Genomic DNA, 15,580 nt, shown 5'->3' with positions numbered 1-15,580 from the left:
AACATGCAGCAGTCCTCGCAAACCCCGCCATGCCCTTACCCTTCGAAACAGAATAACCATAATTCATAGGGCATCCTCGGTCCGAGACCCGATCAAGCTTTCAACACCGGGTACACACCGACTAATATCGAGCAGGCACTCTACTCTATGGCATTGAACCCGCCAGATCATGGTCTCATGGACATCGGAGCTACTTCCCATTCCACCAACGAACAAGGTATATACTCCCCGTCTAATTTGCACTAATATGAATATTATTTTTGGTAATGGCATGCGTATCCCGGTTGTGGCGACTGGAAACCAAACTTTACCCCCACCTTTTCCACCTTTAAAATTAAATAATGTCCTTTTTGCCCCTAAAATTATCAAAAACCTGATTTCTGTCCGTCGTCTAACCACTGATAATTTAGTGTCTATCAAATTTGATCCGTTTGGTTTTCTTGTGAAGGATCTCAAAACACGGGCACCTATGGCATCAACGCTTGGGTCATCCTGGCAACACTTTATTGCATCCGTTAAAATTGTCTTCTTTTATTGATTGTGGAAAAATTAATAAGACTCTATGTGAACCTTGCGTTTTTGGTAAAAGTGTGCGTTTGCCATTTTATGATTCTTAAAATTGTACTCATTTACCATTTGATATTGTCCACAGTGACCTTTGGACATCACCCAAAATTAGCACAGGTGGTCACCGTTACTACATCCTCTTTCTCGATGATTTTACTGATTTCTTGTGGACCTTTCCCTTATCAAATAAATCACAGGTGTTCCATGTTTTTGCCCAATTCCACAACTTAATTCACATCCAATTTGAAAGAAAAATCAAGCAATTTCAGTGTGATAACGGTAAAGAATATGCTAATGATGTGTTAAAAGTGGTTAAATAAAAACTACTAAAATTACCCTAATTCTACACTCTCTAAGCTTTAAATTTATAAAACTAAGACTCTCTAAACCCTAAACCACACGACCGGCAAGTGTACCGAACGATGCAGTATAGCCTAAGGAAGTCCGAGTATCGAACCCAAGAGACTCTAATAAATTACGCTAATGACTCTATCTAGACCTAGACTGACACGGACTTAACTAATTGTGTATTTGATTGGGGGGGGGGGTTTTCTAAATATCCTAAAAATATAATTAAAAATAAACTAACTAGACGAACCAGACGCAACTCACACGAAGGTTGAACTCAAGGATGGTGAAGGAACTACCTAGACAGGAATCCTGATTGCTTTTAGTTATGAGTATAATTGGAAGTTGGCTGCTATGGAACCGGGATCTTAAAATTCTCACCTCTCGGGAAATCTAAGGACCCCTAACCCTTCTCAAGAGCACGCTAAGATCCCCTAAAGGTTGTTAAATTACCGATTATTAGACTCCTTTACAAGACATCTAATGGGTTTATAAAAGTATCCTAAAAGGCTCACTCCCTTACGAGACCTAAACCTAGGATAGGCTTGTTTCCTCAGCTAGACTTGCTAGACAGCAGCCAAAAGGTTAACTTCCTAAAAAGGACCCACCTTGCGGTTTAATCACTTAGACCTAGCAATAATCTCGCACCTTACAGCTATTGACGATTAGTAGAACACTTGATTTTATAAGATTACCAATTATTACTTCTAAGGCTACTTATGCAATTTTCACCCTAAAGGATTAGAGATTTATTATGTGATATAGACACTCACCAAAACCTAAAATCCTAGCATGACTCTATTATGTGATAAAGATCGTCACCAAGATTCATGCGAAGCAATAATCAATATTTAAATACTATCAAGCACGCAAACACATCTAACTGATAGAACAAGCCGTTTACAATTTATGAATAAACCATAGCTTCCAAAAATCCATAATATAATCAAAACATATAGCAATCAATCATCCATGTCTAGGTAGTAACAAGAAGTCTAGCCAATAATCATTGTCAAAAGCATAATAGCAAACTTAAACAAATCTGAATTCATCTTTAAACAATCAAAAACAAACGAAAACCGAAGAACAAGAAGATATAACCCGTGAACTTCGATCCCGAGTGCTCCCGAATGCTCCCCGATGATTCCTTGGCTTCCCGAATGTCCTAGAACTCCAAAACAGCCTTCTACCAGCTCCAAAAAATCGCCTAAGTTCGTCTCTCTGTGCGTCTCCAAGGTCGGCTCCGTCTAATGTTGCGTCTGATCTCCTCTTTTCACGCACCTCTGATGTCTTCGTATATAATGATGTGTTTTGTTAATAGGCCCAATCCAAAAAGATTCAAAAGTCTACGAGCCCACTCGTGAGGGCCCTTTAGCCGCCAAATATAACATCACGTGTACTGCTTCCCCTCTTTGTCTGCATATCTTGCCGCCAAATTTAATGTGTATATATTATAAAAGAAATCACAACCCACAAAATAAACCCACAAAGTCTCGCTGAATTGTCTTTCATGTGCGGCCCAATGAGATGTAATTCTGTTGGGTTGTTTATCTTTGGCGGCCCATCACCCAGCCGTCAATGTGATGATGATATTTTTAATTGTCCTCCAAAAGTGGCGTCCATGTGATTCTTTTTATATTGGACCCTTCAGCCGTCCAAGTATATATGGGCTTCGGCCCAACAATATAGCCGCCTTCTTTTCTTTCTTTCCATTCCAATGTATATTGCGTGGAGGTATATGGCTCCCTTTTAGAATTCATCATAATAATAATAATAATAATATTACATATATTAATTAAAAGGTCCAATACTCATAATTTATGGTTTCTGCTGGCCTTGAATGTCTTTGGCAGTTTGGCGGCCCATAGCACATGAAAAGAAGTCAACTACTTTTTCTATTATAATAGCCACCATCCTTATTAACATATATTCTCACTGTTCGTTCCTTTTGCCAACGAATATAAATAAAGTGCAGCCCAACTGGTCCCTTTCTTTTCTTTTAATAATAGGCTTCACATATGGCACGTCTATATATATGAACTATATAATTCATATTGCCTTTCTTATAACATATAGATAGCGGGCTCGGCCCACTCACAGAAAATAGTAGCGAATTTTCTTTCAGGCACTGGCGTTCTACTCTGCTCAACTGGCTGGTCATTTAATTATTACTCTTTTTCGCTCCATTTGCACCAAAACCTGAACCATCACAAAATAATATAACATAATACTAAAAACTAAAAAGAATAAATAAAAACTAAACTAAAACTATACAATTTACACGGGACAAATATGTATATTTTACCCTACATCAGCTAACCAACAATTTTTTACTTTTTGCAATCAAAATAGCATGCAATTCCGTTTTTCGTGCCCTTACACCTCATCTCAAAACGGGAAAGCAGAACGCAAAATCCGTACCATTAATAACATGATACGAACACTTTTGGCTCAAGCCTCCTTACCTCCTAATTTTTGGCATCATGCTCTCGAAACCGTCACATATCTCCTCAATAGTTTACCTACCAAACCCATAATTTTCGCTCACCTACATCCCTCCTCTATAATTGCATTCCCGAATATGAACATCTTCGTGTTTTCGGTTGCCTTTGCTACCCCATTTCCCCACCCACCAAAATAAATAAACTCAGTTCTCGATCCCAACCTTGTGTGTTTCTTGGGTATCCGCCCAATCACCGAGGCTACAAATGTCTAGACTTGTCCACTCGCCAAATAATTATATCCCGCCATGTTCAATTTGAAGAGTCAATTTTCCCATATACTATTCAATCCCCCCTCCTATGAATTCCTTAATCCTACCATTCACTCATCCCTATGGGATCATATCGGTACCAGTGACCCCACACCCACTATACCTACCCCACATTCTCCACACAACCAAACCAATTCCTCCTCCTCAGCCCAAACCAACGGCCCATCCCTCAACAACAACTACACAACTGCCACTCCCCATAACAGTCTCGGCCCAGAACCCCACTTCAGCCCATCCAATACCCACCTCAGCTCATCCAATACCACCCAAGCCCAAGTGAACCCGTCCGAAAATTCCAGCCCATCTCCTCACCCGTCCCCACCCAACAGCCCCCTACCTACATCTCACAGCCCACCACCTACCTCAAGCCCTCCAGCTCACTCTCCACTCCACCCTGCCCAATCGCCCTCACCCGAACACCTCACTACCTCACCGCCCTCTACCTCCCCACCCCCTCCTCCACCACCTCCTGCTCGCACCATCCACACCCGCTCTACGAGCGGCATAATAAAACCCAAACAACACTTTAACTTGAACACCACCACAGTTGTGCCTCTCCCTAAAAACCCTCAGGTCGCCTTAGCCACTCCCGAGTGGTACGCTGCCATGTCCAATGAATTTAGTGCCCTTATTAAAAACAAGACCTGGGAGCTTGTATCGAGGCAACCTAATATGAATATCATTTGTGTGACAACTCGAGTTTCCAAGATTCCATCTTCGCATTAATTGCATGTTAATTGTTTAGTTGTTTGCTTACACGACTTGTTTGCCTTGTAACTGTACACTGGATTATAAGTTGAGATGGTTGTTTGATATGTTATCTGTTTAATGTGATTAAAGTGTTTGGCTTCATGTTTCATGAACATGAACTTGTATACTGTTGAGATTAGAACTATACCCGACGAAACAAAGTGTTTCGCCATAAACATTGACGACGAAACAGGTGACGAAACAAGTGTGTTTCGTCACACACACACCTCGACGAAACGAGGTGTTTCGCCGGCCCATGATTCGCCGAAGCCCATTAAGGGCCCAATACGTTGCACGGATATTTATTGAGTCCCACTGTTCATTCGTCACACTTTTTAGCAGAATTGATAAACCCTAGAGCCCCCTCTTCTGTGTGACGGCAGCTTTGTGTCTACCAAGCCCTCTTTAACGTTCAAACCATCATTCCTTCTATCTAGGTTAGCGTTTAATCTTTGTTGGTTGTTTAGGTGAAATCATCGCTAACCACTTAATCGAAATCAGTATGGATTGATTAATAAGTTATGTTCATGTCATGTTTAGATGATAAATTGATTATAATAGGGTCTAGATTATCGGTTATAGATTCGTATGTCGAGATTGGTTTTGCGTGATGATTAATCGGTTAGTAGTTAGGGCTCGATGTTCTGTCTCGAACCATTTAGACTAAGCCCGATGCTCATGAATGAAATCGTTATGCTATTGTTCATGTTTGATTTGGATATCTGTATACCATAATCGTCACTGGATTGAATGTTAAATGAATACATGTATTAGCCTTGGGTGTATCAATGATTACTGACTGTATGATTTGCCGTATGATGATGATCGATGTTAGTGTATAACGGCTGTGGTTATTGGTTGGGTTTCTGGGTAATCGTCAGTTACGCGACGTAACTGACATTGTAGACGTAACACAAATCACGGCGAAACAGGGGGTGTTTCGCCGAGAGTAAATATGACGAAACGGAGGGCGTTTTGCCGGAGGATAGCCACGACGAAACAAGGGTGTTTCGCCGAGAACATGTACGACGAAAGGAATGGGTTTCGTCGAAGGGTTGCACGATGAAACAAGTGTGTTTCGTCGAGTGGGTAAACTGCACAGTAACTTAGTTTAATTCTGTTAAGGGTTAACTGGGTTAGCTAACTATTGTTAAATGATAAGCATGACTTGCATGAGATTGAATTTGTGCTTTGTGTTATTTGGTGATCACTGAATTCAATACCCACTGTGATTGTACTTATACGTGAACTTCGTGAATATAAACTGATTATGTACACGTGCATACCATAGGCCTTGACTGATTAATTGGAACCAAGTAGTTAACCAAACCGAGCAAACCAAGGTGAGTTCACACTCTTACCAAGGCATGGGATTCCCGGTGGGTTGGGAATGGGATTTGTATGACTACCCGTACTTTCATCATTACTAGACTACTTATTACCGTCCTCGGATTGGGAAGGACGCCAGTGCTAAATCCTACGTAAAACCTACGTATTATTGTCCTCGGTTTGGGAAGGACAACAGTGTTAAAACCTACGTAAAACCTACGTACTACTGTCCTCGGGTTGAGAAGGACACCAGCGCTAAACCTACGTACTTGATACGTACTACTGTCCTTGGTTAGGGAAGGGCACTTACGTAAAACCTACGTAAACTCATACTTACCACTGTCCTCGGATTGGGAAGGACACCTATAGATACAACTAGTCTAGTACATACAACATGGGAAGCCCCCACTTATTACTGTAAAGGTTTGGGAACAAGGGTACTGGGTAAACGCATGGTTATGAACGAACTTACGATTTCTGAACGAACTCATTAACTGAACAATCAACTGTGAACTCGCTCAACTTTGTTGTTGACTCTCTGTTACATGCCTTGCAGGTCGATAGGTACTCATGGAGCTTGCACATGGAGGCGCGGTCGTTGTGGGACATGGACAGTGGATACCATGTTAAAAACATTATGACATTTTGAACTTAATACTTATGTTTGGGTTTTCACAATTATGCTTCCGCTAAACACTTAACTATGTTTTGTTTTGAACACCTTTTGTATTGATGGGTTGAATTTTATTAATTACTTCCTATGTTCAATATGATTGGTGGCTTAATCCTGGTCAGTCACGCCTCCATGCGGTGATACTCCGCGAGTGGATTTTGGGGGTGTGACAATTCGTAGCATGTGGCTGTTCAAACATAAATATAGATCTGATGGCAGTTTAGAGAGATACAAAGCTCGGTTGGTTTGTGATGGTCGAAAGCAACAGACAGGAATTGATTGTGGGGAGACTTTCAGTCCGGTTGTCAAACCGGCTACCATACGTTTGGTTTTATCATTTGCGTTAGCCAAATCGTGGAACATTCATCAGCTCGATGTGACAAATGCTTTCCTCCACGGTAACTTGGAAGAAACAGTTTACATGTATCAACCGATGGGATTTCGTCACAGATATTATCCGGATCATGTTTTCCTTCTAAAGAAATCATTGTATGGTCTTAAGCAAGCTCCACGGGCGTGGTACCAGCGGTTCACTGATTTTGTCTATTTGCAGGGATTTCAACAAAGCAAATCTGACAACTCATTTGTGTATCGCCGCGGGTCAGACATTGCTTACTTACTTACTTATATACGTGGACGACATTATTCTGACTACCTCTTCTGATTCCCTACGTCAGCGGCTCATGCTCGCCTTATCTGGGGAATTCGCTATGAAGGATCTGGTCCCCTCTCTTATTTCTTAGGCATACAGGTAACGCGTACTGGTAATCATATGTTTTTGTCTCAACAAGCTTATGTTAAAGACATCATACATCGGGCCGCCATGGATTCTTGCAAACCAGTTGCCACTCCTGTCGATACTCAAGCTAAACTATCGGCAGAATCAGGCCCTCTACACGATGACCCCACCACTTATCGTAGTCTAGCTGGAGCATTACAGTATCTTACATTCACCAGACCTGATATAGCATATACGGTTCAACAGATCTGTATACACATGCATTCTCCTCGTGTCGACCATTGGAATGCACTAAAGCGTATTATTCGATACATATAGGGCACATCTGACTATGGTCTTCACCTAGGTCCTTCTCAGGATTTTTCTCTCCTTGCTTACATAGATGCCGATTGGGCCGGATGCCCCGACATTCGTCGCTCTACATCTGGTTATTGTGTATATCTGGGTGACAATCTCATCTCTTGGTTATCTAAGCGACAGTCCACCATCTCTCGTTCTAGTGCAGAAGCTGAATACCGCGGCGTAGCAAATGTGGTTGCCGAGATCTGCTGGCTTCGCAATCTTCTTCTTGAGTTACATCACCCGTTGACTCGTGCGACTCTCGTCTACTGCGACAACGTCAGTGCTATCTACCTATCAGGAAACCCGGTACAACATCAACGCACCAAACACATTGAGCTTGACATTCACTTCGTCCGGGAACATGTTCAGCGCGGCTGTGTTCGTATCCTCCACGTTTCTTCGCGTCATCTGATAGCTGACATCTTTACAAAAGGACTCCCACGTGTTCTGTTTGATGATTTCAGGTCCAGTCTCAGCATCCGTCCGCCCTACGCTTCGATTGCGGGGGTGTAATAGAATCATTGTATATCTTCGTATTATAGGAAATTATTGTATAGGTTTATTGTGTATATCTCCACCGAAATAAGAAATTCGGTTGGGTCCTATATATGTCAATTGTATCTATTGTATTCGGATGAGAAAAACAATATTCTTTTTATTATCAACTTGTAGAATATAAGCTAATCTAAACACTTAAAAATAGCTTATCAAATGAAAGAAAATAAAATATAACCAAAAAAAATAAAATGTAGGCCAAACACCCCGTTGTTGCAAAACCAAAGACGCATCTCGCAACTCATCGTCCTCTTCGGATTCGTCACCGGTCAAATCCTCCAGTCTTGATTTCCGCGTCTTCTTTGGTCGGATCACTGCACCATATCTTCACCTTCTCTTCGTCCTTTCAGGTCTGCTCATATTGTTTCTCTTCTATTCTATAATCTTAGATTGATTAATTACATAATTAATAATTGTGCTGTTGAAATTGAAATATTGGGCGTTCATTAATAGAACCCTCTAAACGATATTGATAATTTCTGTTAGGTTTTGACTGTTTTAAGCTGGATTGCACGATGGCTGTTTTTCAGTTTAATTTTGAAGAATGGTTGTTTAATTATTGTAAAAATCACAGGTGTGTGTGAAGTTTTTTTTGTAAAGATTATTATATACATCATGGGTATGAAGCAAGTTATAAAGAATCTGGATGCGTTTCCGCGTGCAGAAGATCATTTGTTACAGAAAACACAATCTGGTGCTGTTGGTAAGTTTTCATTTGACACTAAGGATCCCTTGCTTGATCTTTGTATGAACTTGTGATAGTGAGTGTGGCTTCACATAGATGACTGCCATAAAGGTTCAAGCTTTTCAAAGTAAATGTGATTATTTCAAGAAAGTTAAATGAATTTTAGTTTTGTTAGCAATCGGAAAGAATACTGTCAAATTTACATGAACTCAGTCCCCAATGAGAGGCATTATGTTGTAGCAAGTCGCTTCGTTGCTGTAGTTTTTGCAACTAAAAAAGCAATTACACAACTTATTAATAGGATAGTTAGGGGTGCTTTGAATGCACAAAAAAATAACCTGAATTTTTTTTGGGTTTAACTACCTTCCTCTCAGACCACAACTCTCTAAGGTCTCGGTCTCTCGATTTTTCTGATGGAATTGTGTGATTTTGTGCCTCTTAGAAATCGAATACAAAAAACGTGTGTCATCATATTACAATGTGTTAGGATCTTGCAAAAAAAATAGTTTTTTTTTAACAAAAAGGACCCTGGTTTTAGAATCGGCTTTTTTAGGCCCTTAAAAAGGTTGAGCCGGCCCTAAGGATAGTATGGATTGAATTTGGTTTTGGTATATATTCTTGGTATTATAACCAATTCAATGATTTATCTTAGTAATTGGAGTCTCTGTTTATCTCTTACCATCTTGTTTTTTGGTTTAGTTTCAATTGTAGGTTTGTTCATAATGGCAACATTATTCTTGCATGAGTTAACATACTACATTTCTACATATGAAGTCCACGAGGTTTGTGGTCACAACTTTACATTTACTAGAGCATGTGCCTTATATTATTATATATGTTCTAAATATTAACATGTTGGCAGATGGCTGTTGACCTGAAACGTGGAGAAACATTACCAATCCATATAAATATGTCATTCCCTTCTTTACCCTGTCAAGGTTATTAACTGTGTAGTAAAATTAACTCCCTTGGTTAGTTTATATAGTTAGATTTTAGAAGTTACCTCTGTTTTTCACATTTGTTTTTGGACAGTTTTGAGTGTAGATGCTATTGATATGTCTGGCAAACATGAAGTGGATTTAGATACAAATATATGGAAGGTATGGTTTATGTTATGTTGTTACAGTTTAACATGCTCTTTATGTAGATGAATAAGATTTTTGATATTTATGTAGACATGCAAGACCTTGACATTTACTGTAGCAATATGTTTTAACTATTTAAGCAGTGATTTGCTTGTTCAGTTGCTAAACTTCACGTTTAAGAATCACATATTAAGAAAAAAAATTATCGTCTCACTATGGATCTCCTACTTTATTTTACATTAATTACCAAAGTGCGTTGACATTAATATTAGGTATACACATTTCTAGAAACGGTATATAGAATTAGATGAATAATTTTTTTATTATAAATTATCAGGAACTGCTTGTTCCTGATAAGTGATAATATGACTCTTGAGGATAATATTAGAGTGTGATATAATCTTGCAGTGTCCCCTTTTTCTAGTTTTCTGAACTTTATACCTCTGTTTTGTTTGGAATGATCAACACCTATTATTCCATCTGAGGAGTCAGGATATAGAATCATGCTGGCTTAATGGTTATAGAGTTTCTGCTGTTCTTTTCTCACTTCAAACCCATTTAATATCTAGATGTACTGTACAATCACGGTAATACGCATATGCTATTGTTAATTAGAATGATACATAACTTTAGAACCATGAAATCCATCTCTAGGGTCCTTCCAAGTAAAGTACACACATATTTAACATACAGTTGTGGCAGAATAGCTGAATTTAAGGCAAAGGAAACTATTAGACCATGCGGTGTGGTGGCGTGGAAGCCTCAACCATGCCGGAACACCACTCTGTCGTTGGCGTTTATGATGGCGTGGGGGAGGGGCGGCAAGGATTCGACCGGCATTGTGGAGGTGATGGTGATGACGTGGCCGATTTTTGTTGGTTGGCCGAATATTAATGTTTTTTTTTTTAAATTTTATTAGTTTTGTTTGTTTTTTTGGATATAAAATAATAATAAAAAGTGAATGCCACGTGTCACACCACGCCACCCTTTCACGCCCCATCTCACCCCACACTTTTTGGCACCACGCTACTTTTCTGACAGGTGCTGACATGGCTGCCACATGGCCCTCTTTTCATGCCCTCCCACACCGTATAGTCTTAGACCCATGCATGGGCCTCAGCCCAAGCTAGTTTTTACGTCTAGGACTCTAGGGTTAATTAGTTAAAAGGGCAACATATGTATTTATTGATTAAGAAACTCTAGGGATAAGGATCAACAGAATGTAGGTAATATGCTTGCTTTGGTACAGATTCTAGGGTTCAGTTAAGCATCTTTGAGAAACGGCCACCTCTTGAAAGCGGGCTGATTTTCTTTTTTGTTTCTTGTTATTTGAAAAATATTTATTGCTTCCTATGTTGGTCATCTTTCCAGATTTATTCAGCTTACTCTTGCTAGTTTAAGATAAAGGCTTCGTTTACTTGAGTTTCATTATTTATTTCACTTGTCCTACTTCATGCATTATTGTTCCTTTAATGGCTAAGAGTTACTGCAGCTTCGATTGAGTAGAGAAGGGGTGATTATTGGGACAGAGTATCTATCTGATCTAGTGGAAAAGGGGCATACATCTCATAATCATGGTAATCGCCTCTTGTTTAACTGTGAATCTGTGATCCTTTTTTTTACGTTACTTATGTTTGTACTTGTTAAATTCATTTCATCATAGTATGCCTATTGCGTGTTAGTCTTTTAACGTGTATTTAGTTGTCGTTGGGATAACTAAATGATTCTTTCCTAGAAAAGACATGACCGACCCAATTGCATTTTTAAACCTCTCTATGGTAGTGCATGATTCTTAACAAATTACTTTGACCAGAAAATGAGACCGATCATCATGACAAAAAAGTTCATCTGGATAAATTTGATGACGAGGCAGAAAATATGATTAAGACTGTCAAGAAAGCATTGGCTAACGGAGAAGGGTGCCGGGTATGCGCTCCTCAATTTTGTAAACATTATTGATACAAAGGCATTAATAATAAAAAAACGTTAATCGGGATAAATGTTGTTCATGATATTAAAGTATCAGTATTCTTCTTAACTGAATTAGGTTTATGGAGTGTTGGATGTTCAAAGAGTTGCTGGAAACTTCCATATATCAGTTCATGGTTTGAACATATTTGTTGCACAGATGGTAAGTAAAACATGACATTTGGTCTGGTTTATAAATCATCATATAGTTACTTACCATGTGCTTTTTTTGCAGATTTTTGAAGGAGCTACACATGTTAATGTCAGCCATGTGATTCATGATTTGTCGTTTGGGCCTAAGTATCCAGGGCTTCATAATCCTCTTGATGAGACAAACCGAATTCTCCATGGTTCCAGTGGAACATTCAAATATTACATAAAGGTTAATTAAATCATTTGACAGTTAAAAGTCAAAGCAAGCTCCTACTTTTGGCATCATAACATGATATTCTTTTATGGTATTGTAGATTGTTCCAACCGAGTATAAATACATATCGAAAGAAGTCTTACCCACAAATCAATTCTCTGTTACCGAGTACTTCTCCCCGATGAATGAATATGACAGGACATGGCCAGGTTTGTTACTGAAATAAATTATTGTTTATTTATTAATTATTAATAGTTAATACCAGGATTAAAATTCTGTTTTTTTTTGTGAGGGTTTACTCAATTTTTTTACGTGATTCAGCGGTTTACTTTTTATATGATCTTTCACCTATTACTGTTACCATCAAAGAAGAGCGGCGGAGTTTTCTCCACTTCATAACTCGGTTATGTGCGGTGCTAGGTGGTACATTTGCTTTGACAGGTTTGTCCTAACTCTTCTGCTAGAGCTTTAGAACCTCTAATTAACATCGTAGGTAAATGGACTATAAAACTAGGGGTGGCAAATTGAGTGTGTTGAGGTCAAGATAAGTAATTTATATTATGGTTGAAAACGGGTTCGGTTGGGCCGGCATGCAAATACATTTTGTTCATTTTTATATCTTTAATAAATAAATATTTTTGTTCATTTTATTGGACTAGCTGTACTCCACAGTACTTAAATGTAACTTAGACTCTATATATACACAAAATTAATAAACCCTATTATTCATGTATGCAAATAAATTAGTTATACGGCTCTCTAAATACGATTACTAAAACTATGTTAAAGTAACGCCATTTAGGAGGTTTTGTGCATTTGAATACTTTTTGGATGACTTTTGACCCGTTCGACCCGTTATGTTTATAGTTAGATCTTGGCTTGACCCGAATCGATGCATTTGTATGCAAATGGGTCGAAATAGCCACCTCTGTATAGGACAATTTAGGCCAAGACTAGGAAATATATGTTCAAATATATCCTTAATCTTTTGCGAAACAATCTTTCAATAGTTCGAGCTTTGGGTAAGTTGTATGTTGTGAATTGAACCAACACCAGATATAGGAGAATTTATTAGTTAATGAAAGAGTTTGCCTTACTCACATGATAGAATTGTTTGGACTTCAAGTTTATGTCTAAAACATCTGACATCCTCAGTAATCTCTAATGAAAATAATTGGTTAATTTGTAATTTTTTAGCTTGAAAATAGATTAAGAAAGGGTAAATTACAAGTTATATACTTATATGGCACATGAGTTTGCCACTCAAAATTGGAGACAAAACACCTTACTTGGTAGTGTATTTCTTTGTAATCATCGTATGTGATGTTATGATTCAAAGTACTATCCTATATGGAATATTACGAAAGAAAAAATTCTACTTTAATATTAGATAAATTATCCTAGTTAAGATAAGATTTAATATATTAGATAATATATACTGCTGCAGATAAGATTTACTCTTTAACCGTATGAATGATATTCCCTGAATTGGAACTTTTGCTATTAAATTTGCTAATAAAAAAAAAAAAAACGTTTGATTTGCACACGTTTAATAGAAACATTTGATTATTAATCATATGGTTGAATCGAAACCCCTCTTGACAATTACAAAGTAATATGAAAACTTGTAGACAACAATCAATGTTATTGAAGTAGGATCAACATCTTACCCCAAACAAAAACTTTGCATTCTTTGTGCAAGACATAAAAAGGGTAGATGCACGGTACCCCCGACCGCGGAAGGGATCCCCCTTCCCAAGCTAGCGACCCGACAACGCTACCTGGCGGTGAAACCCCTGCCAACCCGAGGGGTTGAAACATGTTTCGAACCCTTGACCTCGAGGGTCCTCGGGCCGGTTTAAGGTGGGGGTCGGTGGCCACTGGGCTGACGCCCAATAGTTTTGTGCAAGACATAAAGGGTAACCGTATATTGATTTTGTATATTAGGGTTACATAGGGGATCTGTATATTGAGTTTGATATCACACAGATACCTTGTGGACTAGACTATGATACTTATAAATACATAACTAGTCTAAAAAATCAAAAAAAAAAAAAAAAGGTTCCATTAAGACATGCAAAATACTTATTATTCTTGGCATCATCTTTGACAGGAATGCTTGACCGATGGATGTTTAGATTCCTGGAGGCAGTGACAAAACCTACCCCCAGGCGTTCAATGCGGTAAACTTTGTTACAAACTTGATGAAGTAAGTTCCATATCACAGAAGAGGTGTTTGTTATTTTTGTTATCTTTAGTATTTGGTATTTTCTTTGTCAAGCTATATTTTCACTAGTAAATGTATAATTTAACTACATATCTGTTGGTGTAACCAAACCAACATTTTTTTCGCTTGTGGTTAATCATAGTCTCTCTCGAGTTAACAACAATAGGGGTAACTTATATGACCCAATCTAGCGATGTAAACGTAAGAAAAGTTTGATATAACTCCAGGCTTCACTTTGGCTGTCATGATTATAGGGGGCCAAATTTCACCCTCGGTTTGAGATGCGGGTTATAATGGGTTGTAGTGCGAAAGATTGGATTTATAACGGGTTAAAGGTGTAAAACTAGATGCATTGTCGGGGCGGGTCACACCGGGTTAAAATCCTGGACAATATCCATCCTTCCTCAGTACAAAAGTCAAGTCAAATTCATCATTAATTGATGGAAATAATGCATGAGTGGCGGAACTATGTTCTTATAATATTGCATTTGTATGGGACGTGGGTCAAAGTCACGCCTAACATAATCTCCAACTTTTCATGTATGTTAGCTCATGCACGGTTGACGGTTCTATACTTATGCTAGTTTTGAAATTAGTTTCTTTTTTCTTTTAAATTTCTATTTGTAAATTATATTAGAGTAAAATGCCAAAATCTTCCCTGATGTTTAGTCATATTTGTTTGTTCTATCCAAAATGACATTTTTGTGCATCTGAGTCTTCATGTTTGCATTTTATTGTCATTTCCATCCAAATCACCAACTACGTTTATTTTTTCTGTTAAGGTGAATGACATTTTTGTCCTTTTTGATAAAACAAACAAATATAACTAAACCTCAGAGACGATTTTGGCATTTTACTCTTATATTTTTGTTTTATCTTTTTTTTATTAATTGTTTTCCCTTTATATAGTAAAATGCCAAAATCCTTCTCAAGGTTTCATATTTGCTTGTTTCATTCAAAAATAAAAAAAATGTCTTTCAACTTAACAGAAAAAATAAACTGAGTTAGTGATTTGGATGAAAATGACAATAAAACGCAAACCTGAAAGACTCGAATGCAAAAAAAAAAAAAAAATCATTTTTTTTGATTGAAACAAGCAAATATGACTAAACCTCATGGACGATTTTGACATTTTACTCATTATATTATTATGGATTAAGAAAATTGCATGG

General features: G+C 38.2%; 1 protein-coding gene across 1 annotated transcript; it reads left to right on the top strand.

The window, feature by feature from the left end:
• The first annotated feature begins 8,253 nt into the window (after positions 1-8,253).
• Positions 8,254-14,653, top strand: LOC110864911 (endoplasmic reticulum-Golgi intermediate compartment protein 3). Its single transcript, XM_022114078.2, has 12 exons — positions 8,254-8,426; positions 8,651-8,779; positions 9,461-9,543; positions 9,624-9,699; positions 9,794-9,861; positions 11,339-11,423; positions 11,660-11,772; positions 11,894-11,977; positions 12,050-12,196; positions 12,282-12,390; positions 12,503-12,622; positions 14,295-14,653. Exons 2-12 carry the CDS (start codon positions 8,692-8,694, stop codon positions 14,366-14,368), a joined length of 1,047 nt encoding a protein of 348 aa, XP_021969770.1. The 5' UTR covers positions 8,254-8,426; positions 8,651-8,691; the 3' UTR covers positions 14,369-14,653.
• Positions 14,654-15,580: the final 927 nt, after the last annotated feature.

The sequence above is a fragment of the Helianthus annuus genome, chromosome 6 (genome assembly GCF_002127325.2).
Source record: "Helianthus annuus cultivar XRQ/B chromosome 6, HanXRQr2.0-SUNRISE, whole genome shotgun sequence".
Taxonomy (NCBI): domain Eukaryota; kingdom Viridiplantae; phylum Streptophyta; class Magnoliopsida; order Asterales; family Asteraceae; genus Helianthus; species Helianthus annuus.
Note: the sequence above shows the minus strand (reverse complement) of the source record. Positions and strands in the feature narration are given on the sequence as shown.